The sequence below is a fragment of the Acomys minous genome, assembly GCF_964271855.1.
Source record: "Acomys minous genome assembly, chromosome: 4".
NCBI classification, from domain to species: Eukaryota; Metazoa; Chordata; class Mammalia; order Rodentia; family Muridae; genus Acomys; species Acomys minous.
In genome coordinates, this window is record NC_140486.1 from 91,577,445 (window position 1) to 91,601,623 (window position 24,179).

General features: G+C 42.9%; 2 protein-coding genes and 1 pseudogene across 5 annotated transcripts in view; 1 reads left to right on the plus strand and 2 right to left on the minus strand.

Annotated features, from left to right (window-relative positions):
- LOC311596101 (adenylate kinase 2, mitochondrial-like) overlaps positions 1-12,396 on the minus strand; it is a 40,523-nt pseudogene extending 28,127 nt beyond the window's left edge. The window contains exon 1 of the transcript XR_014783621.1: positions 12,308-12,396. The product of XR_014783621.1 is annotated as an adenylate kinase 2, mitochondrial-like (transcript). The remainder of the gene's footprint in view (positions 1-12,307) is intronic.
- Positions 1-12,429, minus strand: part of METTL21A (methyltransferase 21A, HSPA lysine) — a 76,216-nt gene extending 63,787 nt beyond the window's left edge. Inside the window, exon 1 of the mRNA XM_084779312.1 lies at positions 12,308-12,429. The gene's annotated coding sequence lies outside the window, so the exon portion shown is untranslated. The remainder of the gene's footprint in view (positions 1-12,307) is intronic.
- The window catches only part of CCNYL1 (cyclin Y like 1), a 37,595-nt gene continuing 25,751 nt past the window's right edge, over positions 12,336-24,179 (plus strand). For 2 of the 3 annotated variants that reach the window (XM_084779295.1, XM_084779296.1), the window contains exons 1-3: positions 12,336-12,522; positions 13,059-13,246; positions 23,766-23,840. In XM_084779295.1, the coding sequence (XP_084635421.1) occupies positions 12,473-12,522; positions 13,059-13,246; positions 23,766-23,840 (313 nt within the window). In that variant the 5' untranslated portion in view covers positions 12,336-12,472. Of the gene's footprint in view, positions 12,523-12,544; positions 13,247-23,765; positions 23,841-24,179 lie in introns of those variants that run through there. The other variant, XM_084779297.1, reaches the window with a different exon arrangement.

Genomic DNA, 24,179 nt, shown 5'->3' on the forward strand with positions numbered 1-24,179 from the left:
TTTGTCTCTTCAGTGATTCTAGACTCTGTCATGTTGGTAATATTAACTGTCACCAGTGCTCTTCCTTAGGACATTTGCCAGAAGGAATAGCCAGTTTATATGCAGAATTTATTGGCGACCATAGCTGTGGATTGTCAGCCTAAGAGCCTGGGCTGAACTGGCACACTTTTATTTTTCAAGCCACATGCCTTGAGTTTGATCATTTGTTTTCACTGAATAAAGTCAAAATCAGGGTTGACTTGATAGGTGTTCTGTGGAGCTTGGAGAAGACGAGGGATTTTGCAGAAATAAATATGTACAAATAAGTACTTATAGCGCTAAAGGAAGCTGCTGGTGAGGGATTCCTCCACAAGAAATCACTCCTCAGGTAATGGAGAGATGGCTCAGTGGGTTAAAAGAGTTTGCTGAACCTAAGAACCTGAGTTGTTGGATTTCCTTAAACCACACGATGGAAGGAGAGAACCACAGGACTGCCCATCCCTCAAGAATCAAGGATGAAAAATACTAGAAAAGAAAAAGCAGAAAACAAAGAGCTCTTCAGTAGCTTAAAAGGAGCCTAGAGCCTAACAAAGGAGAGGACCATGCTGGTCAGAGCTGGATCCAGAACCACACCTCGCCATTAATGGCCATTTTCAAGCCAGATTTTGTTCTCCAATTTAACTAGTGAGAGCCTGTCCGCTGCCCTGGTGGGGTGGGCAGGGCACAGGGAGCCTTCCATCTCTGCAATTCCTAAGGCTTAGACATGAGTGGGCAATGAAACTGTGGCACATGGCTGTTGGTGCCAGCAAGCTGAAAAGGCCTGACGACTGGGCACGTGGGGGCAAGGCCCAGGGAGGAGGACAAGGGGGAAAGAGGTCCATCCCACTGACCTTAAACTGTTGTAAAGAGCAGCTCCATGAGTGACCTCCACAGAGAACCCACAGCAGGGTCTGAGGCTGCCTTACAGAGATGGCTTGCTAGTTTGTTTGACTGGGGAGAGAAGTGGCCAAGGGGGAAGATGGTGGTATAGAGAATTTAGAAGTAAGGCTCCTGGAATTTAGAGCTTATTGTGTGGAGGCTAGCAGGCCCTTGCTGAATACTCATGGATATATGAATGCATATTGTGAAGTCATTACAAACCACACACACACACAGAGCAGAGGGAAAATGTTTACATTGCTAAGAAAGCAAGACAGAGAAAGTATGTGGGTGGTACCATTGCACCTTTAAGCCTTTGGAACCTGTTTTAACGCTTACGAGAAGTACGCCATAAACACTGAAAGCAGTCTCTTGGGTTGAAGTTTTGTTTTATTGTCATCTTTATGTGCACTTCTTAACCTCCTTAAAGCTAATACGTATTTTTTTTTACTTTTGTAAGAAGCTTAATATAATAAATACTCTTAAGTCATAATGAAAGACACTTTTATTAAAAGATCTGTTAATTGGCTATCTTACACATTCCTTCTCTTTTTCAGTGGAGAATGGTAAGACAGCATGCGGGTGATTTTTTTCAAACCCAATAGCAAAGTCTAGATTTGTAGTGTCAGATGTGGCTGTCATACTTGTCCTGAGTCCTGATTCTTTTTCAGCAATGGGTGACAATGAGATGCTCAGGACAAAGGGTAGTTCTGTCCTCTAGCCCAGACTGGTTTGGTTTTACCAATGAAGACTCAGGAACCAGATGCTAGGGTGAAAAGTTGCTGGCTCAGAGATGCTGAGAAAGCACCCAGCTGACCTTCCTACTCAGCTCATGTCTCTGAGGGAAAAGCCCAAAAAGCTCACTACCTCAGCTGACAGCCCAGGAAGAAAAGCCAAAAACCTAAACACCAAAGAGCTTGCTAGCTCAAAGCTCAAAATCCCTTTCTTATCTACGCTGTCTTAAGTACCCTTCAACCCAAAGTCCCTCCTATTCTTTAATCCCTGTCAGCCAGTTTCTTGCTCTGCCTCTTGACCTAGAGTTAACTTTATTAAATCCTGTGTACAGAAAGCTCTTGGATTAAAGGTGTGTGCTAGAGCTCGCTGAACCACATCATAAACACCTGTTTACAATAAACAGAAAGTTCTTAGATTAAAGGTGTGTGTTAGGGCTGAACCACACCAAACAAAAGACAGGTTTTACAGTTCACAATGGGATCAAATATCCTGCAACACAAAGTCACATATATACATACTTTCCATCCTGATCTCACACACACACACACACACACACACACACACACACACACACACACACACACACACCCTCGACCTACCTCTCCTGCTGACCCTCCCCTTCCCCACAGTCTTTCTCTCACATTCACGTCTATTCATTTTGTGTAAGTCATCATCTTTAAAAATTAAATGTGAGGAAACGATAATGAACAAGATAAACACTTTAATAAAGCTGAGTATTGCTGACATAGCCTTTGCTTCAGGTTGCATTAATGGTTCTGTAAGGGCCCATCACCTACCCAAATTATAAATCACCTTTTAATTACAGTTAACTGATGTTGAGCCTCAGAACTAGCATTGACTACTTTCCATTTAGCTTTGGCTAAGCCCGATATGACACCAGTTAGAATGCACATTGTTCTAACCATGTTCATTCCTTTTATCCATGGAGGACAGCCATTTGCAGTGCTGGCTCACCATGGCTCTCACATCACCGACAACCCTGAGGGACACACTTCTCCATTTCCTCTATAGAAACAAAACAGCATTAAACATGATTTATGACTCAAAGGAGCACTGAGCAGAGTTGGCAGATGTTATAGGCTCTTCCTGACACGTCTAGGGAAGGTATGCAGAGACCTTCCTTACCATGTGCAAAAACACATGACAGTGAATGGCACCCTCATGCTACTCCCTTTATCTGTGATGAGTTTAAGATGCCTCTGGCCCAGGGGAGGTTTCCCTAAGAATCTGATCTGTCACCACTGCAGGTGACTGTCATGGATATTAGTTTGCCCTCATGTAAAGGACCACACAGTGTATGTCCACATGGTAGTTGCTAGTTAAAAGCAGCAATGATAATCTCATTTAGGGCGCTGTCTTCTGTAATGGTTTCTTTCTCTGTAGGATCCTCATTTGCTTAGTTCATAGATCCTAGGTTGCACTATGGAAAGAATCACCAGAAAAATGTAAGGTTCCTAGTGTGAAAGTCTGAAGGGTTTTCCCCTCTATTACTGTTTTCAGTTTGACTCAGTGTGTAAGGAGACATTACAAAATGGAATTAACTGATGGCAAATACTTCTGAAGGTACCTGTGAACCTATGTTCCTTCTAACTACTAAAAACCCAAAACCTGATGGGCTTGGTAGAACATGCACGTACTCCCAGCCCTGGGGTGGCTAAGCACTGAGGACCACAAGTTTGGCTACACGCTAAGACTCTCTCTCTCAAAACAAACACACAAATAAAACCCTAAAGGCCACAGGGATAAGATTTCTCTGGATGCCAGACTAAGATCTGGTTCTAATAACTTCAGCTGATCCATTGTAAAGTAGTAAATAGGCAAGATTAAGAATGCAGGAACTGGCTTTGAGTGTATTTTCCCCATAAAAGAATGAGGCTGACCACAGCTCCTCTTCTTTCTCTGTCCTTTTAGACTCGTGTCTTCACTGAGAACATGAAACATACTGGCACTATACATTTGTGTTCTGTAAGACATTTGGTTGCTCTTGAGAAAACCATGATGTGTCTAGTCAGTCCCAGGTATCCCAACCTCTGCAGACCAGGTACAATGAAGAAACCGTCATGGGCATTCCAGACTCAGGGCCGTGGCACTGAGGTGAACGGGGGAATCTAAGCTCCCGTCGGAATTCACACTGCTGGTAAGCCATCTTCGCCATTTCCACTGCTAAATTGGTCTACTCCAGCTGATTCCTGTTTCCTGATGCAATGATGTGTGTCCTGACTCACTTCCTGCCCCCAAGTTATGAGATTATTATAAAATGATGTTTGTTTTAAAGAGATGCTACAGAAGAACAGAAGCTAGAAGCAGAGGCATGGAAGAGGATGCTGGAAAAATTAATGGTTTTAAATAGTTCTCAACTTCTGCTGTTGGTACATGCTATTCAGTTTTTTCATTCATTTATACACTCACTCAAAAACATATTAAGCCAGGTATATATTTAGTGCCAAGGATATGTAAAATGAACAGACTTGTGTTCTCAGAATTTGGTTTAACATGGCTGTCAGACATGAAAGCAATTGCCACACAACGTGAGAGCGTACTGTTCTACAGTTTGACTCTGCAGAATAACTCATTACAAGCAAAAGACAGAACCTGTCTTGAGGAAATGAGAGAAGCGCTGTAGAAGAAGCTCTGCTCCAGATAAACCCCCGGAGAATGAGTACAGATTGACGAGATGGCCAGGCTGAGCTGCTCTCCTGGATTCCTGATTCTGGCTATGAAGAACAAAACAGAACTGGACTGGATATTCAAGTTTTTATTGCTCCTATGATTTTAACCTTTTTTTTACTCTTCCCATGCAGAGCATTTTGTAAAAGTAACTTTTATTCTTCTAGCTTAGTTGTTATCTGGGAGGCTTACTGCTTCCTTCTGCTAAACGGGGCTTACTACTAGAAGCTTCTAGCTGTCGTACAATCTAACCTAGGGCAAGAATGTTTTTAGCTTCTGAGTCTTACTGCTTAATGAGCTCACCCTTACTTGTTCTGAGCTCTGGCCTGGTTGGTTCAACTCAGGTGTTCTGGCTCACACTCTGTGTCCTGGTAAAACTGCCTCCTCTCTCTGTAAAACTGCCTCTTAAGTAGCTTCCCTTTCCCCTCTCTTCTCATGAAAGTTGGGTGTATCCTATTCTGTCAAATCTCTGATTTGTCACCTTTTCCGCCATTCAATTAGATATCACTTTCAAACACGGGTGCTTCCTCCTACAAACTAACTTTACCTTCATTTGGGATTAAAGTCATATACCACCATGCCTGGACCTAAGCTTTTCTTTACAATACTTGCTCTCTACCAGCCTGGCCTTGAACTCAGATCTGTTTGCCTCTGTCTCCCGGATTAAAGGCATGTTTGTATTCCAGCCAGATCACATAGACCTAGAAGGTCTTTAGATGTGATCTCTTGCCAGAGCAGCCTTGTTCTGAAGTAACATTCCTCTGCATTATTTATTGAATAACCAAGACATTTTTATGGGAGTAATTGATTCAATCTGTGTGGGAAGGACATCAGAAGAAACAGGTCAGATGCCATTCTACTAAACTTGGGAGTCACAGTCTATACCTCAAAAAGTCAAATTTGACCATTGATTCTGGAAAGGCCGTTTAAACATGCAAGGTCACTCCACAGAGGAGTTCAAGGCCCTAGATCCAGGAAAATGCAATCTAGGTTGTTGGAGATTGGGGGTTTCTTTTCTTTAAAAATATGCTTCCTCTAGTAAGTGTCTTCCAAGATAAGTTCTCTGGTCCCTGTATCTATCCAGATCATTGAGCAAATATCTTCTGATAGCGTGATTCTAGAGGTACCTCAGGAAAGGCTTTGCACTGCAAAGATAAAGATTATTTAGACAGGAGGGCAATAGAGCCATTATGAGAAAAAGATCGTGCCCTAATTCTGAGCTGTGTTTTTAAGAAGACAAACTATTCAGTACTGTCAAGTTTAATGAAACTTCCCCCTGCAGCACTGTCTTCCTAATGTCAGCTTATTTGGAGAGGCTGATGTCAAAATGGCTTCCGGAAGAGCTGGGAGGGAACTGTCAAATCACTGGGAAAAAAATGGTTCTAAAGTAAGAGAAACTTGTTTCACTTGGCCAAAGATTCCCTTTAATAGAGAAGTTTGGGGCTGTAGAGATGGCTTAGCAGTTAAGAAAAGACAATGTTCAGGTGGAGGACCCAGGTTTGGTTCTGAGCACCTATATCAAACAACTCAACGATTACCTGTAATTGCAGTTCCAGGGATCTGACAATCTCTTCTGGCCTTCACGACACTTGTTTGTACATATATCACACAAACATACATACACACACATAGTTTAAAAAAATGGATAGAGAGATGGCTAGGCATTTAAGACCACTGGCTGCTCTTCCAGAGGACCTGGGTTCAATTCCCACTATTCATGAGGCAGCTCACAGGAATCTATAACTCTAGACCCAGGGATCCAATGCCTTCTTATGGCCCTCAAGAGCACAGCACTACACAGGCATACATGCAGACACAGCACCCATACACACAAGTTAAATATATAAATATAAAGGGAGGGTTGGCGTGTCTTAAAGTCCTAAGATATCACACACAAGAGAAATAAAGAGTTGAGCAGGTAATGGAAGGAGGAGATGCTGGCAGGATTCAGGGAAATAACAATTGGAACAGTTGTATTTGCCTTGTTCCAAAATAAATTTCCACGTGAGTTTATTTCCTGGCCAAATGGAGAGGGAGGACTCTCTCACGAAACACCCTGGGTGCTGGTCACATATCATGAGAGTCTTGGAGCAGGGGGAGAGTTGGGATCTGATTTAGAAAACCGAGGCCCTCAACACAACTCCCTGGCCTGCTTGGGTATCTGGAGAGGAGGTAGCTATATGCCGAGAAAGACATTAGGTCTCTAGAGCATTTACAAAAGTGAGACCAGAAATACACAGAGCATATGAGGTGGAGAAAAGTGGGGACCTAGAGAAACAGAAGCAAACACTCAGTTTCTCTCAAAATGCAAGCTTTTCCTAGAGCTGTCCACACAAAATGGCCTGACATTAGGATCTCTATCACAGAGGGTATCTGGGGCCAGAGTTCACCTTTCTAACGGGCATCTGACTTGATGAGATGATAAACTGACACTGTTTTTCAGAGCACTATTTCAAATAAACTAATTCTAGTTTACTTGAGGAAAGACAGTGAGAGAATGGCTGAGGAGTGCAGACACAGCCTATCAGTACCATCAAATGGCAAAAATTACCAAAAAACCAGATGACTATTTATTTGGATTTAAGAACAAGAGAAGTCAAGTTGTTCTACATTGTGCCAACTGTGATAATAATTCTTTAACATGTTTGCTTACAGGCTTTGAGACCATGGTGGTAACTGTAGATTCTCACCTTAGAAATATGATCCTAATCTATGAGTAGCACATCACACTTTAAATTGCTGCTACAAAGTACTTGACACAAACGCCTTTAGAGGAGGAGAGGTTTACTCTACCTCAGCTTCCACCCATAGTCCTTGGCTCTGGTAACTCTGGGCCCCTGGTGAAGCTCATGGGGAGGCCCATGGGGAGGCCCCTGGTGAAGCCCATGGGGAGGCCCATGGGGAGGCCCATAGCCTCACGACAGCAGAAGCATGCAGCACAGGCCATTTGCCTCCTGTCAAATAGGAAGTAAACGGAAGGGCAGTCAGGGAGAAAAAGAGGGAAAGGGAAAAGGAACAAGAGAGGGAATAAGAGGAGGGAGGGAGGGAGAAAAACCTACCACCCCACAGACCCATCCACGACAAGATGTAGCCCCAGAGACATACCCTGAGTGACTCATTTCTTCCAGATAGACCCATGTCCTAAAGTTTCTAGAACCTCCCTAAACAGTATCGCTAGCTGAGAAAGAAGCCTTTATTACACGAGCTTTTGGGGGATACTTCTTACTCAACCCATTGCAACTAGTTATGATCCTCAATATGGAAACCGATTAATCAGATACAATACACAATTTCTGTCTGTCGTAAAATATTTCTTGCTTTTAAGCCTGTTTTATTTTAAAGTTTAAACTTCAATCTCTGTCTTGTTTTTGTTGTTGCTGGTTGGCTGTTTGACTTAGGGGATTTCATTGTTTAGATTTTGGTCTTCTTAGCTTAAGAGAAGACTACTGCAAAACTCCTTGTGTGGATTTTTCTGACTCTGCCTACAAATGACTATGAAACCACAGTCATTGTTTTAACCTAGTGATTTCCTAAATTTCGTTTCTTATGGACTGCAGCATAAAATGTGAGTTGCGTTCTAATTTCTAGGTTTTGGTTCTGCATTTATCATCTTAATATAATACTATGTGGGGCTGGAGAGAGGGCTCAGAGGCTAAGAGCACTGGCTGTTCTTCCAAAAGTCCTGAGTGCAATTCCCAGCACCCACATCATGGCTCACAAGCAACTATAATGAGATCTAGTTCTCTCTTCTGGCCTGTAGGTGCACATGCAGGCAGAACACTGTAAAAATAATAAATAAATAATATGTTTTTTTATCCTCCCTTGTAGCGAGGTGTGGCCATGTCAACTTTAAACCAATGATATATAATCAGTATGCTCTTTGGATGTTCTGAGAAATATCCTGTTTTCTTCCTTCCTTCACGCTATGTGGCACAAAGATAGAATAGATAGAGACTGTCTTCTGAACTAGACAGGTAATCAATGAAGATGAACCAATGAATTTACCTCAGACTCATATAAACAAAATCTATTTCTCTTACAGACTCAAACTTTTACCTGATACTTACACAGAATTCTTATTTTGTTCTCTTACATATCACTTTCCCAGAAAGACAGGAAATATTTTTAAAAACGTAATGCTTTCTACTATTCCCTGAAAGTTCATAGCAATGGTTCACAGTATCTTTGCTTATGTTTTAAATTACTTAATTTTTAGGAACCTGCATATCTATTTGTGTATGTGTGTTGTTGTATGAGGGCACTATTTCGTAACTTGATCTTAGGCGTAACTTCAGGTCAACAGGCGGCAACTAAAATGCTATCCAATGATTTCTAGCACTTCAGACAACACCACAGAGCACAGCTGCTGAGTCTTCAGGACTTAACTAGACATTGCCAGGGAACCGAAGCCTCATTGAACACTCTCATTCCACTGTGCTTTCCTATGTTCTAATGTATTGGTCATTTTTTTTCATCAATGCTTAAGTAAATGTTTTAGACTAAATTATATTAAAAATTAATCTCTTCTGCTCCCTTGCCTTTTGAAGTAACCTTTCCTTCCTGTTAAAAGGCTAACACTCCCTTGGGTACTTTTTGTGGTCTTATATGTGGCTAGAGGGTTTGCAAAGGTCTATACTGTATTTCCTTAATCTCTGTTTACTCTTCCTCAAAAGTTGCTGCCATTTCCTTTAACTGGTTGGAAAGAATAACCAATGTCACCTTCCAGTTTTGTGATATAGCTGTGTAGAGTTGAGTTCCATGGATTTTGCTCAAATATTTGTTCACATTTGAAGGAAGAGGCGTTAGTCCTCTTATCTGTGGCTTCAATGAGCAGCGGACTGACAATATTTGAAATAGCTTGCATCTCCACCAAGCATGTACATTTTTTTCTTGTCATTATTCTATAAATCAGACCGTATTGTATATATGTGACTTGAAATGCATGGGAGAATGTACATGAGTAGATTATACTGTGTCATTTCATATAAAGAGTGGAGATCCCTAAAGCTAATTTTTTTTTTTTTTACCAATACTGAGGGGTAATGGTGTTTTAGTTATGGCTACTATTAGGGTCACTTAGTTAGGGCTGTGATGAAACACCATGACTGAAAACAACTTATTACTGTTCATTATCAAAGGAAGTCAGGACAGGAACTTAAACAGGACAGGAACCTGGAGGCAGGAGCTGATACAGAGGCCATGGAGAGGTGCTACTTACTGGCTTGTTCCCATGGCTTGCTCAGCCTGCTTTCCTATAGAGCCTAGGCACACCAGCCCAGGGATGGCTCCACCCATACATAATGGGCGGGGCACTAGTTAAGAAAATGCACTGCTGGCCTGCCTACCGCCTTCTTACAGAGGCATTTTCTCAACTGAGGCTCTCTCCACTCAGGCGACTTTAGCTTGTGTCAAGTTGACATAAAACTAGTCAGTAAAATGGTATTTGGTTTTCATTAAGTATAAACGTCTACTCATAATGGCCTGTTTCCCACAGCTATTTTCCAAACTGCAACCTAGAGGAAAACAGGAGTCACAAGGTGAACTTTCCCAAAACTTCTCCGCCAGAAATACCTCCATGTCACATAGGTCTTTTCTTGCTGCCTTGCCTCTGCTTCCCAACGCTCACCTATCTCAATCTGGACTGCAGACATTTCTGTCTTCTGTCTTCCTCGTGACACTGTTTTATTAATTCCTTTTCTTCTAAGTTTGAAAAGTTGCTGTACTCAAAGTCTCTTATTGTTTAAGGTATGTTCATCTTTTCCATCTTGAAAAGGGAACATTTCTTTAGCCATACCCCCTCCACCTTCTCCCTCCCCCGCTCCCCACTATTCCCTCATCTTTTTCAGGGAAGGTCTCACTATGTAACCCAGGCTAGCCTGGAGCTCGCCACCCTCTCTTGGCCTTGCTTCAGTCTCCGCTGTGGTCTCAATGTGAAACGTCCCTTAGAAGCGCCTTCGTTTGAACACTTGGTCCGCAGCTGGTGGTGCTAGCCGAGGGGAATGGTAGAACCTTCGGCGTATATCAAGCGAGAAGAGTGAGCTGTCCGAGAAGGTCCTTGAACGAGATAGTCCTTCTGGTTTTCTGCCTACGCTCTCGGCCTCCCGGTGGCACCAGAACGCGCGAGGTGGCAGCTGTGAGCTCCTGCCCTTGTGTACGGAGCGGCTCCTGCCGTCCCCGCTATGACAGACTGTACTTTGCTAGGTGTGAGCCAAAATACAGCTTAAGTTGCTTCTGCCTAGTATTTCGTGGCAGTGGCAAGAAGAGCAACCCATACACTTTCTCATCTATTTACTTCTTTCCCTTTTAACCGCCATTTAACTTGCTCACGCACACCCCAGCCGCCCCGCTGCCACAACCCAGGCAGACTCTGGTCATTAAGGTGATTACACAGTGAGCTCCTGTTCAGGGAGCGCCCCACCCACAATCGGCTACTGCTCATCTTTCCAGCCTCCCCTTAATACCCCTCAGATCTCCCTATCTGCCAGGGTTGCCTACTCATCGTGCTACTCCCCATTTATTTATTTATTTATTTATCTATTTATTTATTTTGCTACTCCCCTTTCAATGTGCCCATGACTCCAATCGCTGCTCCCACTGTAGTTTCACTGACTAGCTTTGCCTTATTCGTTCATCTGCTAAAACCATAGATTGCAAGTGGCCCCGTGGAGGTAACTAGTAAGCTAAAGCAGCACTTTTAGAATGGAGGCCGTGCTAGTGTAAGTGCTATTTTTGAAAGAGTTTAAGTTGGGCTAAGACAAGATGGAGTTCAGATCCAACTTTCAGAGAGATTAATTTCCACATGTCATTTAATAATCTCAAAAATTATTTTCTTCTCCAAACGTATTAGTCTTCCATTATCTGTCTAGGGGGCAGGCATCAAAACCCATCTCGCCTCCTAAATCTGAATCTTAGACATTTTTTTTTTTTGCCTTCTATTTTTGTTCTCTCTATATATCCAATAGCTAAGGACTTCCTATTCCATCTAGGAAATAAGCTCTTTGTCTCTACGCAGTTACCACTGCACTTTGTTGGGGCTGTCTTTCCTTCCCAGGTGAATGAATATGCTCCCTTCACTGGTCCTGCCTTCCTTTCCTTATTGTCCCGAGTGCCCTAGTCATAAGCACATCTGATTGTGACTTTCATGTTCAATACCTGTTTCTAGTATAAAATCCAAACTCTTGACCCCATTGACACTGGGGTCAGGCAAATGTGTTTGCTTAGCAGTGTGAACTGAACCAACTGCATTCTCCAGAACTTTGCTTCTCATTTGCTAGAACACTCTGGGAGCCTCAACTGCTGGATACACCCTTCCTGAGCAGAGAATGAACATACAGATTCAACCAGGGAAGACATTTTAAAGACCCACAGGGAAAGACTGCTCTGCCTTAACCTAATCACCACCAGGCACTAACAATCTTTGTCACTTTCCTCATGTGTGACTTCCTTTTGGAGGTACTTTGAGATCACAGTAAGGCGTGTGTCCGGACTACCTAGAATCCAGACTTAACGTCCTGCCCGTGAGGTTAAGTAACCTTGAGAGAGTTACTTAATTTCGGCATGTCCCCCCACTACTGCCACCCCGCCCCACGACATCGAGCAGGAAAATCTAGGAGATATAATATTGGATTGCTTTAGACTTAAGAGTTAAGGGAACCCCATGGTGTAAAGAACGTGGTGTTTGCTAAATGTTAATTGCTCTCTACCATCCCCATTAATTAGGACGGTGGACACCCCACCGTGTGGTTCACTGCTAGTTAAAGGAAAGGAAATCTGGAAACCCCTGAGATGGGAGAAAACAAGCAAAATGGGAGTTTGCTGGCTCCCAGGAGGAAGTTGAAGGGTGACGTGTCCTCGGGCCTCATGCAAGACACAGTCACGACTCTTTATTGAGAGTGTGAGACGCGAGCCCCGGGGTTGCTATGGTCAAGTTGCAAAGCGAAAACGTAACACTGGGAAGACGGGAAAAAACAAGTCCGGTGCAACTTACTTGGGTGAGCAAAGGGGAAGCTGTCAGACATGAAGAAGCCCAACTGCTGACAAAGCCAGCTCTCTGCCGGGGCCGGGCCTTCGGAGCCCGCCCCGTAGCGAGGCCTCGAGTAGCAAACTGCCGCAGCTCCCTAGCAGCACCCACACTTCGCGAAGCTAGCGATGAATGGAAATCCGAGTCCGCGCTGGGCAGCTTGAGGGACGGGGCGGGGCTTTGTGAGTCACGTGCCGGGGCCGTAGGCGGGCGCGTGGAGGGAAGTCCGGGTCTGATTGGCTACCCGTCACCAGATGACCGCGGAGCGCGTTCCGGTTGGCAGGAGCCGGATAGCGGCCTTCAGTCGGGAGGCGGCGACGGAAGGAGGAGGAGCTCCGGCCGCGCTCTCGGCCCGCAGTGGCTGCGTCTCCCAGCGCTTGTCGGGTCCCCACCCCTTTTAAATAAGCCGGGCTGGTCGCCGCCCTCGCAGACTAGTCCGCTGTGGGGAGGCGGCGGCGGCGAGCCGGTGGGGGTGCGGCCGAGGCCGGAGCCCTGCCCCGGGCCGGGCGGCGGGGCGGGCGGGCGCGTAGCGCGCGCGGCGGCGAGTGCGGGCGGGCGCAGCCCCGCTCAGCCCGGGGCTGCCGGCGCCGACCGCGCCATTGTTGGGGGAGGGGGCGGGCGCGGAGTCCCGGGCGAGCGGAGGCGCAGGCGGCGGCCGAGCGGAGCGGACGCTCCCCATGGGGAACACGCTGACCTGTTGCGTGTCCCCCAATGCCAGCCCCAAGCTGGGCCGGCGCACGGGGCCGGCGGAGCCTGACTACGAGTCCGAGATCTACGAGGCGGCGGCTGGGGACGCGGTGGCGGTAGCGCCGGCGCCCGCTGCGGCCGTGGAGCCCGCCGATTTGGATTTCGGAGCCGGCGAGGGCCACCACCTGCAGCACATCAGTGACCGAGAGATGCCCGAAGGTGAGGAGGCAGTGGGCGCGTCCCGGCCGCGGCGCACCTCTGGCCTCCCCGGTCTCCCATGGTCTCGCTGGGAGGCGGCCGCCGCCTCGGGTTCCTTCCTGCCCGGAGTAGGCTGGCGCGGGCCTGGGCACCAGGGAATGAAGGCTCACGTCCCCACCCCTAATTCTTTCTCGGCCCGCGTCTGGCCAGTTTCTCTCCCACCCCATACGCCCAGTTCTTCCCTCTTCCCATTCGCTCATCCTGATCTGGGACCCAGCAGCCTGCACCGCTTCCTCTTTGTAGTGCAGTGTACCGTCCGGTGGGACTTTATCAAGACTTCGTGTGTCCCTATATAATTGCCCACTTTCTTAATAAAACTCCCAGCAACCCTAATCCCGGAATAGCCCTGTCCTTAACTTAGCCAAGCGCTACCTAAGGTAAGAGCCTAATGGTTCCTCTCGCTCCGTTAGGTAACTGATATTAGAGCCATCCAGACTCAGCCTGTTAGAGGATTTCGTTTTTACGTCCAAGTAGAGGTTGCCACAGGAATGTGTATGGCACTAAATCGGTTAAAAGTAGCCTCATCATAGGCTGCTTTATTCCTTCCGACTATAATTGGAACACGGAAAGAAATGAAATTGGAAAAGGGGGCTTTTGTGAAGGATACCAGTTTCTTCCAGGGCTGCGGAAAGGAAAAAGTACCCCACAAGGAGTTCCCCACTTCAGATTCTGCTTCTTAAAAAAAAAAAAAAATCTCATTTTGATAAACACATCACCACTTAACAAACTTCGTTTTCTTTACCTCTTCCGAGGGAAGAGGGGTGGGGAGAGATTGCTGGTCAGGCGTTTAAAGGGAGACAGACAAACGCCAGCATTGAGGTCTAAACTAGGAATGTGAAGGTTTGGGAGTTAAGACAGACCCTGCAGGTGCCTGTAGCGTTTGTTCCCATAGCTCCCTCCCCACCTTCTGTCTGGAGAAGTGCTGAGAATATTGAGGTAAAAGCAAAGTTAGACTAATCCAACTACCAACTACCGGAGGGTGGGCTGGGGGAGGCGGGCAGGAGGGAGGGAGAAGAGGAAATGCTTTATAATTAGAATTTTGAAAACCTCTGAGTGTGTAATAGTAATTCTAGATAGCAGTATGGTTATTGAAGGCTACAGATTTGTAAGACAAAAAGTATCATGAGGTGTTTGAGCCAGATTGACCTGCTGGTTCCACTTAAATGCTACAAATGATTTCCTTTCTGTGGAGGAATGTCACAACTGTATCTTTAAGTTTTAGTTGGACTGTTGGTGTCTTCATGTTAGAATAATATAAAACCCATGATCATTACACTTCTGTAACTTTGTAATATTCAAGTATTGTAAAAGTAATTGTATCAGTAAACGGTGGCATGTTAGCGTTTTTTGTGTGCCTATGTTTATGTGTTTATGAAAACTGTTCTGTTTCAGTGTTGTAAGGTAAGCCGCTGCATTTACAAACCAGCTAGTGATGGGTAGTATTGAGGGAGAGTCCAAATAGGACCTTTTCATAGTTCGTGAAGGATTACAGCACATTTTCGTGTATGCTCATTTGTCCCATCAGATACAAAGGAAGCCTGTGTGCAGTCTCACTGCATTGCTGATGAGCATGCAAAGTTATGGCTGAAGCTGCTTCTGCATAAAACGTTCTAAAAGACTGATGTGGAGGTGGCAGATGTGCTGGGTTGGCCTCTCAAGGAAAATCTTTCCAGAGTCTATATTCTATTTTAATCTGTAGAGTAGAGAGAGCTCTTGGTACTTAGTCCAAGACAAGTCCCCTGGCTTAGTTACATTTCAGTTAACTGATGCAAAGGCAACATTTTCCTTAGGAATAAAACAGGAAGGTCAGGGTGTGAACATGTAAATGGGTCTCTTCTGGTAACCATGAGTTGAAGCCTGGAATGCTCTGACAGAAGAGAAAATCTAGCAAGAGCTCTATAACATAGAATTATATGATAGGGAATGCTAAGTCAGAAATTCTTTTTAAAAAGGGGGGGGAGGGTTGTGAGCATAGAATTTGAGTTTATTAATGTGCCCATTAAAGTTTCAGTTCAATGTTTCCTCTGAATTTCATTGTTAGGTCTGGAGGACAGGTTTGAGTATAGTACTTGCCCAGCAGATAGCAACTCACAGGCTTGATCCTTAGTGCTGCCAAAACTTTGTAAAATTAAATTCTTTGCCATTCAGTAAAGTGATAAATGTCAGCATTTGACTAGATCAGAACACCAAACATATATAAACACTTTGAAAGTTTGTTTTTAATGTCTTTATTTCAGAAAGTTAGGTTTTTTTGTTTTTTTGGGTTTTTTTGGCACGTTTCCTTGGAAACTGAGAAATACTTATTTAGATTAAAAAGTAGCTTTTTTCTTATAATGAGGAATTGAATTGTTTTAATTTCTTAGAAAATCATAAATAAATGATGTTCTGCTTTATTTTCTTTTTAAACATTTTAGAGCAAAGTCACCTTCGGGACTTTCCAAAGTACATAGATAGATTAGGATTTCCTAACCCATTGCCTTTAATGCCCTGTCTGATATAACCGATTGTAACAGTAGTTACCAGAGCAGGCTGCTAAGGCCTCTCAGGCAGCTGTGTATTGGCTGGAAAAAAGTGCCCTCTCAAGAGCAGGTGATAGCAGGGAAAGCCTGGGGCAGTGCTCCCCTCCCAGCAGCTACTAACCGTGTTCTAAGAGAGTATCGGTTAAAGATACAGAAAACACAGACAAACCTTTATTCACAGTCATCAAAGCTAACTTTTATTAATATTTTGGTGTTTTTTCCTGAACTTTTCATATGCCTATAAATATAACATTTCACTTTATAAATACGAGATCCGTCTGTGTGTGCTGCTTCCTGTTCCTAGACCAGTGCTTCGTGTCCAGAGTGCACCCCAGGATGTCTCCTATGCCAGTGCACACTGCTCTATGGCATGCTTTTTCTTAACTATTTTGTGTACCTTTAAATAGAGTATCAAATACACCTGTCTCTTATAGTTAGACCTCTTTCATAGTAAAGCTATACAAAGTTTCATAAGATTAAAGACAAATTTTGATGACTGGTGCATTCTACCTCTGGATAGAATTCAAGGTATATTTAGTGTCACGATTTTGGACCTTAAAATATGTCATTGGCATTAAAGACATTTATTTAGTTCTTATGCCAGTTTGCTAGTGACATTGGCTTTTTACTAGTCATCAAATTTCCTGCTTTAGATTTTGTGATTCTTAGTAGACTATCTCCTGTCTTTAATTCTGAATAGCTTCTGCTTTATGAAGTATGTTAGTAATACTCATCTAAGATGACAAATCAAGAAACAGCATTAGATGAAGTCTAGAAATAGGAGAAAACTGAAAGGTGCTTGACTTACTTTGAGTAGTCTGAAGCATGCTTATTGAACACCTTTGAATGGCCAGGCAGTATTCTAGAGACAGTGATGGGAAAAGTACTTCCTTTTTGTCCCTGACCCTTCCGTTCTAGAGACGGTGGGAAGAGATGACGGATGAGTCATCAAGAAGGTAACCAAGCTGGTATGAAGAAAGTAAAATAGGGTAATCATTGGGAAAGGGGACAATTTTACACTGGGCGATGAAAGATGACAATTGTCATTAAGCGATTATGAACTGTCCTAGAAGGGAAAGGAACAGTAGGGGTGAAGGGAGACTGCCCTGTCCTTGAGAGCTCTTCATATGGGAATAAAGTTGGTGTCTGCAAATGACAGCTAGAGATCAGAGTGCTGCGATAGAGAGGGATGCCTGGGGCTGGGATGCATTGGCCTTTATGTGCTAAGCTGGCCTTGCCAACAGTGTGGATGTTGGTTGTAATGGGAAACTACTGGAGGATTATACACAGGGGAACAAGTTCTTTATGGAAAAAGCCCAGATTAGTGGCTTTGTCAGAATACACTATGATGTATGCAAGAATAGAGAAAGCCATGGTGACTTGAACAAAAAAGCAGTATTGTCTAGGGTCTAAAACAAGCTGACTTAAAAGTAAATACATAAAACAGGTGAATGGACAAGTGACAGAAAAAGAATGCAGGTTATTCTTAAACATCATACATAAGAGAAATGTGAATGAAAATTGCTTCAGTTTTTTTGGTGAGATGGGGAGAAAATCCAAAAATGTGACAGTACTTTGGTGAGGTTTAAAGGAGGTCATATTCATATATTGCTGGTGGAAATGCAAGATGATTTGACTGCATAAAGGAGAATTTGGCAAAGTCTAAAAGTATTGCTAATTTATTTAATCTAGAAACCCTACTTTAAGGAATTTATACCAAAGATGTATATACCATTGTGTGAGACAACATATTTTCAAAGTCTTGCTGTATTATTTTCATTAAGATGGTATTGAATGCAACTCATGCAGTAAGGGGCAGGTAAAATAAACTGGCATATCCACCTGGCTGTGCTTTTTTTCTGTACAAGTAAGTATGCACGCATGGAACCATAAAATAAGTCAGATGCCTGGTTAGAGCCATCTTTGGGGTGTAATGCATGAAAGAGGGAGTGGGAGGGGAGGTCATCAGAGTGGGCGACAGCAAGGGAAATAGTGTTGGGTTATTAAAAACCACGGTGGCATTTCTGATCTTGTGTGAGTGGTTATGTATATGCCCTTTTATCTAGTGTTTAGCCAAAGCACAGATACATTTGCCTAAGTATTACTTTAGTATATGTAGTTATCAATGAAATAGCACCATTTACTTGTTTGCTTTTGTGGGTGTGAAAAGTTTGTGTATGTCCTGTATATTTCATTTTATCTTCTCAGTGTTTTGAGTTAGGCAGTACAGGAATATTTTAGCTGGTTTACATATGAGGAAATATACCAGGAAATATAAATTGAGTTTTCTAAGGTTTTAACAAGTGAGACATGGTTAATGAGGAAGATAAATTCCAGTTGTAGAATGTTTCAGCACAGAGCTTACAGAGTATGACTCAAAGTGGGCGTCTTGGGATGTCATTCTTCTTCCTTGTGTTTTCTTCTGAGAACAGTAAGCTTTGGTGTCCAACAGTAACATTGAGGAGCATACAGTGAAGTGAAGACAGTGGATGTGTAATCTAGAAAGGATCTTTAAAGCTTTAGTAAAATGCTCTCAAGAAATGAGCTAAGGAAGAATGTCTCAATATGAACGAGCACAGGCGTTAGAGCAGGCGCAGAAGTGGATGGGATTGTTGGAGACTAGAAAAGCTGGGCATGAGTGAGCTCTAGATCAAGGGCCCTCTGCTGAGGTGAGCTTGCTCGAGACTGTCAAGTGAGAATTACTTACTAATGCAAAATGTAGACTAGGTGATAGATTTGTCAGTTGGCAGTGCAGTTGTGAATCTTGGGATGTTTGTGTCAACACATAGAATATGTTAAAGGGTGACGGAGCTTGTCAGGAAGTGGACAAGTGCCTAAGAACTGCTGACATATTCCTTAATTGTGATATATTGAAATCCCTGTGTTGGAATCAACTTTTTTCCCTCCCTGAACTGTGCTATTTCTATCTGCCAATATCTTGGTCACTGCTTTCTTTAATATTTTCATAAGGAAAATTTTGTGATGGGGTATGGTTGCCTAATGCTAGCATTTTTAGCCTCCAGCAATGTGTTTAGTTAATCTAAGTTGCATGTTTTTTAGAATTTTGACATGTGTAATTAAGATAGATTATACAACTTATAGAATCTTGGGCTAAAGGAAAAGACAGTTTATTTGTCTACCATTGCTTTCTAATTAAATTGCAACCAAAATTGATGATTCAAAAATGGTGGCTCTTTGGCTAGAGAGATGGCTCAGAGGTTAAGAGCACTGTTTGTTCTTCCAAAGGCTCTGTGTTCAATTCCCAGCAACCACATGGTGGCTCATAATCATCTGTGGTGATATCTGGTGCCTTCTTCTGGCATGCAGGCACACATGGGGCAGAGTACTGTATAAATAATAAATAAACAAAAATAGTGGCTCTTACAATTTTAATTATAATCCTTGTCTTGAGTTATTTTTTCCTGGTTGAAAACATTCTTGGAGGTTTCTTTGTGGAGGATGTATCTTTGTATACATGAGGGAAGGGTCATCTTCCTCATTGCGGCTCCACCTATTTAAGACAGTCTAGGGTGATTGGCAGGTGTATCCCAGGGATCTGCTTGTTTCTACCTCTATCTCTAGGCATCTGTGCTAGGGAGCCAGGTCCTTATCTGATGCATTAAGCACTTTTATCAACTGAGCTGTCTCACCAGCCCCTCCTCTCTTACAGGTGTCTAAAGAAATGTACATATAAGATACATGGTGGTTGGTGTATTCTCATTTTCCTAAATCCATAGGTGTGTGCAGAGTGTGTGTTTATGCAGCCTCATGCTTTGGTCATAGTTGTCTTGCCTCTGTAAGAGTGAGTGAATAGATTCTGTGATTTATCAGCATCTCCACATGCTCTAGGGAAGGGAGTTAATAGTGCAGAAATAGTACAGTGGGTATGTAGGGTCACTGTCTACTGCCTTGTTTTCTCTTATTATAAAATAGCAACATGTGGTATATACAGTAAGTGGAAAGTACAAGTTACATAGCAAACTTTGGTAGCTACATGAAGTTGATATTTCCTTAAAACACTACAAACTGGCTTTGAAAGACTAGTGGATATAATTTCTGTAGGCTTTATATAAATATGTGATTTTAAAATGCACCAAAGTGGAAATATTATAATTATGGGAGAGTGGCCAGCCTGTAACCAAATATATGTAAATAAGAGTCAGGGTAATGTTCCTCGTTCACAAACATCAGAAAGTATCTAAACTGAGATAGGAGTAGAAGCTGACATAATTGGCAGTGCTATACTTCAGTGTGCCTTTACTTCTCCAAAAAGCTGCGTAGTGTATATTGAGCCATGGAACTTACCCATTTGTGATTCCGTATTTGACGGTCTTTCTTTAAAAAAAAAAATATTTTCTGTTTGCATATACACCTGCACACCAGAAGAGGGCATGAGATCACATTAGAGGTGATTTTGAGCCACCATGTGGTTGCTGGGAATTGAACTCAGGGCCTCTGGAAGAGCGGTGCTCTTAACCACTAAGCCACCTCTCCAGCCCCTTGAAGATTTTTCTTAAGGAGATTTAAAAAAAAAAAAAGCATTATTTTAAAATAGTGTACTAAAAAAAAAGAAAAAGAAAAACAAACTGTGTACTCATAAGAGCAGAATTTTGTCTAAATCCCCAGTATTGGATTGGCTAAATTAAAGTGGGAATAACACTTTCTGTATCATTATACATTTATTTAACAATAACTATTTTGAGGATGGAGATGATTTTTCTTTAATGCAACACAAGCTGTGAGCTGAGAAGGGGTTTTGATATTGGTTTGAGCTGATAGAAGGTTTGTTTTCTTGTGGTTCAATGCCCAGGGCCTTGGATGTGCTAGCGCCAGGTACCTAATGACTGACTACTCCCAACCCAAGAACTGTTTCTTAAGAAATACATAAGAAATATAGCTGAAAGTTACTGACTGTGAGTATATCTATTGGTAGTTTTTAAATGAAGCATTATTTTAGCTTTCGCTAATTTCTGTAGTTGAGGAAGACTTTTACCTCGTTTTTCATCTCATTTTAATGTGATCCAATCTACTATGTTGTTTATGATAATACATCAAGGGAAATTTATCTCAAAATCAGCACAAGGAGTTGAAAGAGAGGTAAACAAGCTATAGCTTGACCTGGGAATTAAATGATCTCAGAATGTGTTTTGACCCTGCTCCCTCCCTCTCTTTGTCTCTGCTGAAAAGGCTTTCCTCCAGTTAGCCACTGCATCTTTTCCTCCAGTCAGCCACTGCATCTTTTCCTCCAGTCAGCCACTGCATCTTCTAACTAGCTAATGTTCCTCCAGCACATTCGCCTTTCTCCTCTGGCTTTTGAGAAGTCTCAAGAGTTATGATTGATTGGCCAGCCTTGGGCCATGTACCCACTCCAAAACTCCCTCTCTGTGACATGCTGTCATACTTTTATCAAACCTTGGGTTTTGCCTTTAGAACTGTAACAATACATCTTGTTGCGGCTTTTTTTTTTTTAATTTATGTGAGTGTATGTGAACCTGAGTTCATGTCTGTGTGTGCATGCACATATGTGTACCTCAGAAGGCCAGAAAAGGCTATCAGATCCCCCAAAGTTGTTAGAGGCCATTGTGAGCCACCCAGCATGAGTGCTAGGCACCACACCTAGGTCTTTGATGAGCAAGTGCTCTTAACTATTGAGCTCCCTCTCCAGCCCGTTGATTTGAGGTGTATGTTTTAAACTGCAGTTCTTCCATTTGAGTACTTTTCTTGTACCTGTGAAATTCCTCGGGTCGTTTTCTAGTGCTGGGGATTGAACCCAGGGAAACACTACTGACTGAGTGATGTTTAACTTCAGACTCATCTATAGAAAGTTTTAAATTAAACTTCATTGTGACACAGGGACTGCTACATAATGGGGCTGTTTCTATAAACTTTTAATTGTGTGATCTGCAAATTACATTTTAATTCAAATGGTGATGTTTGCTTCTTAGAAGGAAGTAGTTCTCTGTCTCTTCAGAAAAGCGCTTTAGGTTGGAAACAGCTTAGAAGATCTCTGCCTGTCACTTCATGCACACACAGCTTTGTTTTCCCACATAGCTAACTTTATCTCACACTTAAAGCTGTCAGAAAACCTTAAAAATAACTTTGTGTGGGGGTATCTTTAAAAATAGTTTTCTTCAGCTGGTGCACACCTGTAATCTTAGCCCTCTTGAAGCTGAGGCAGAAGGATCCAAGAGTTCAAGGCCAACCTGAACTACATAGTGAGATACTGTCTCTAAATAAATAATGTAAAAATAAAGTAGGTGATTCAGATTACTGTTAAACTGAGAAGTCCTGAATTATGTTCATGCAAGATCGTTTGCTTTTTATTTGGAGAAAGGATAGGCATTCTGAGTATATGTTTTCCTGAAATGCTGCATTAGACAGCCGTACTGATAGAGTAGGGGTTTTAGAGTTATGTATTATTCATGTATATGAACAAGTGCAGACTTGGGAGGAGGCCAGAAGAGAGTGTCAGGCCTCCTAGAACTGGAGTGATAGGCAGCATATCAAGTGTGTATTCTGTAAAAGCCAAGGATGTAGTAAGTGCTCTGTTTTTACCACTAAACACACACACACTTTTTTTCTCTCCTAGACAGGGTTTTTTTGTGTAACTGCCTTGGCTGTCCTAGAATTCTCTTTGCAGACCAGGCTGGCCTTGAACTCACAAAGATTCGAATGCCTCTGCCTCCGCCTCCAAAGTGCGAGGATTAAAGGTGTGTGCCACTAAGGGGTGGCTGAGCTCTTAAGAGCACTGGCTCTTCTTCCAGAGGTCCTGAGTTCAGTTCCCAACAATCACATGGTGGCTCACAACCATCTATACAGGGATCCAATGCCCCCTTCTGGTGTACAGGTGCACATGCAAGCAGAGCACTCATATATTTAAAAACAAACAAAAACACATAAATAAACCCCTTTTTCAAAGACTAGAATGCTGGCTGGCAAGGTTTGGGAGTAGTGTTGCCTTACCATTTCTCAGCCTCGAGCTTGGTCCAGTTGCTGAAAAGATTGGATTAGTGGCTTGAGGTGAGCATTGCTCAAGAATGCCAGAGTTTTTCACCTTTCTCATTATAACGTTTCTTATCCCACATGACGGCAAAGTATACATTATGATTAGTTAGGCTGAGCGGTGGTTGTGCCCTGCCGTTAATCCCAGTACTTGGGAGGCGGAGGCAGAGGCAGGTGGATCTCTGAGTCCATTAAGAGTCTGTCTTATATCCTTGGTTAAATAGAAGATTATTTCATCTTGCTCTCAAGGTAGACTGCAACAAGAAGTGAATGAATGTAGCCTTGGAGTTGGAGGCCAAAAGGTAAAAATCAGTTTGTAATCATGGAAGTTATGTGGATTTGGCCATTGAATCTTTCTGCAGCCCTAAATCTGCATGATGGATTATTCCCATACCAACAGCTAACAAAGCAAGTTCTCTTGCCTAATGAAGTTAAAGAGTGCTTATTGAGTAATCTCAGCACTCAGGGAGGCAGAGGCAGGTGGATCTCTATGAGTTCAATGCCAGCCTGGTCTACAAAGCCAGTACAGACAGCCAAGGCTGCACAGAGAAACCCTGCCTCAAAAAAGCAAAACAAACAAAAGAATGCTTATTGAGACTAGCTGTTTGTGTAGTAGCACATGTGATATGTTGAGCTGTGTCTGATGGGCTGGAAACGTTTTGGTAACATTAGCACATGTGTTAGGTAAGTAGGAAGGAAGGCATATATGTGATTCCATTAAGGTTTCATAAGATCACTTAGGTATAAATTTAGGAGTCAAAACCGTAGCTGTTAGATTCCACATGAATAGAGAGATTTGGCAGTTTTTCATTAGAATTCATATGTTGTTGCCTTTATGTTCCTGATGTTCATATATAAAAACCCTTCTCCTAAAAGGGTTAGAAGTGTTAATCACAGTTTTCAAAACCGCCTACTTTACTTCTGAAATAATAACCACATCTTTTTCTTTTCTTCCATAGATTTAGCTTTGGAATCAAACCCTTCCGACCATCCAAGAGCAAGCACAATTTTCCTCAGCAAATCTCAAACAGATGGTAAGACTGTTTCCCCACTGGGAAAAGACTGGAACCTGCTGATATTCAGTATCAATTCAGTATCAAAAACACTTTGTAGGACTTGTATACTGACTTAAGCTTTTCATGCATTTATTTTTGATATACGATGGTATGCTTTGCCTTAATATCACTCTTAGGGAGAGTGGTGTAGATTTTGTAGACACATCCCCACCTTGTTGCCCATGCAGGCGTAGTTTAGAAGTGGCGTGAGTTACAGCTGTCTCCCCCTTCCTTCTCCTTAATTCAAGTGCATTTTAAAGATGACTGATAGGACTCAGGGTTCTGTTAGATCTTAATGTAAAACACCAAAACAAGTGT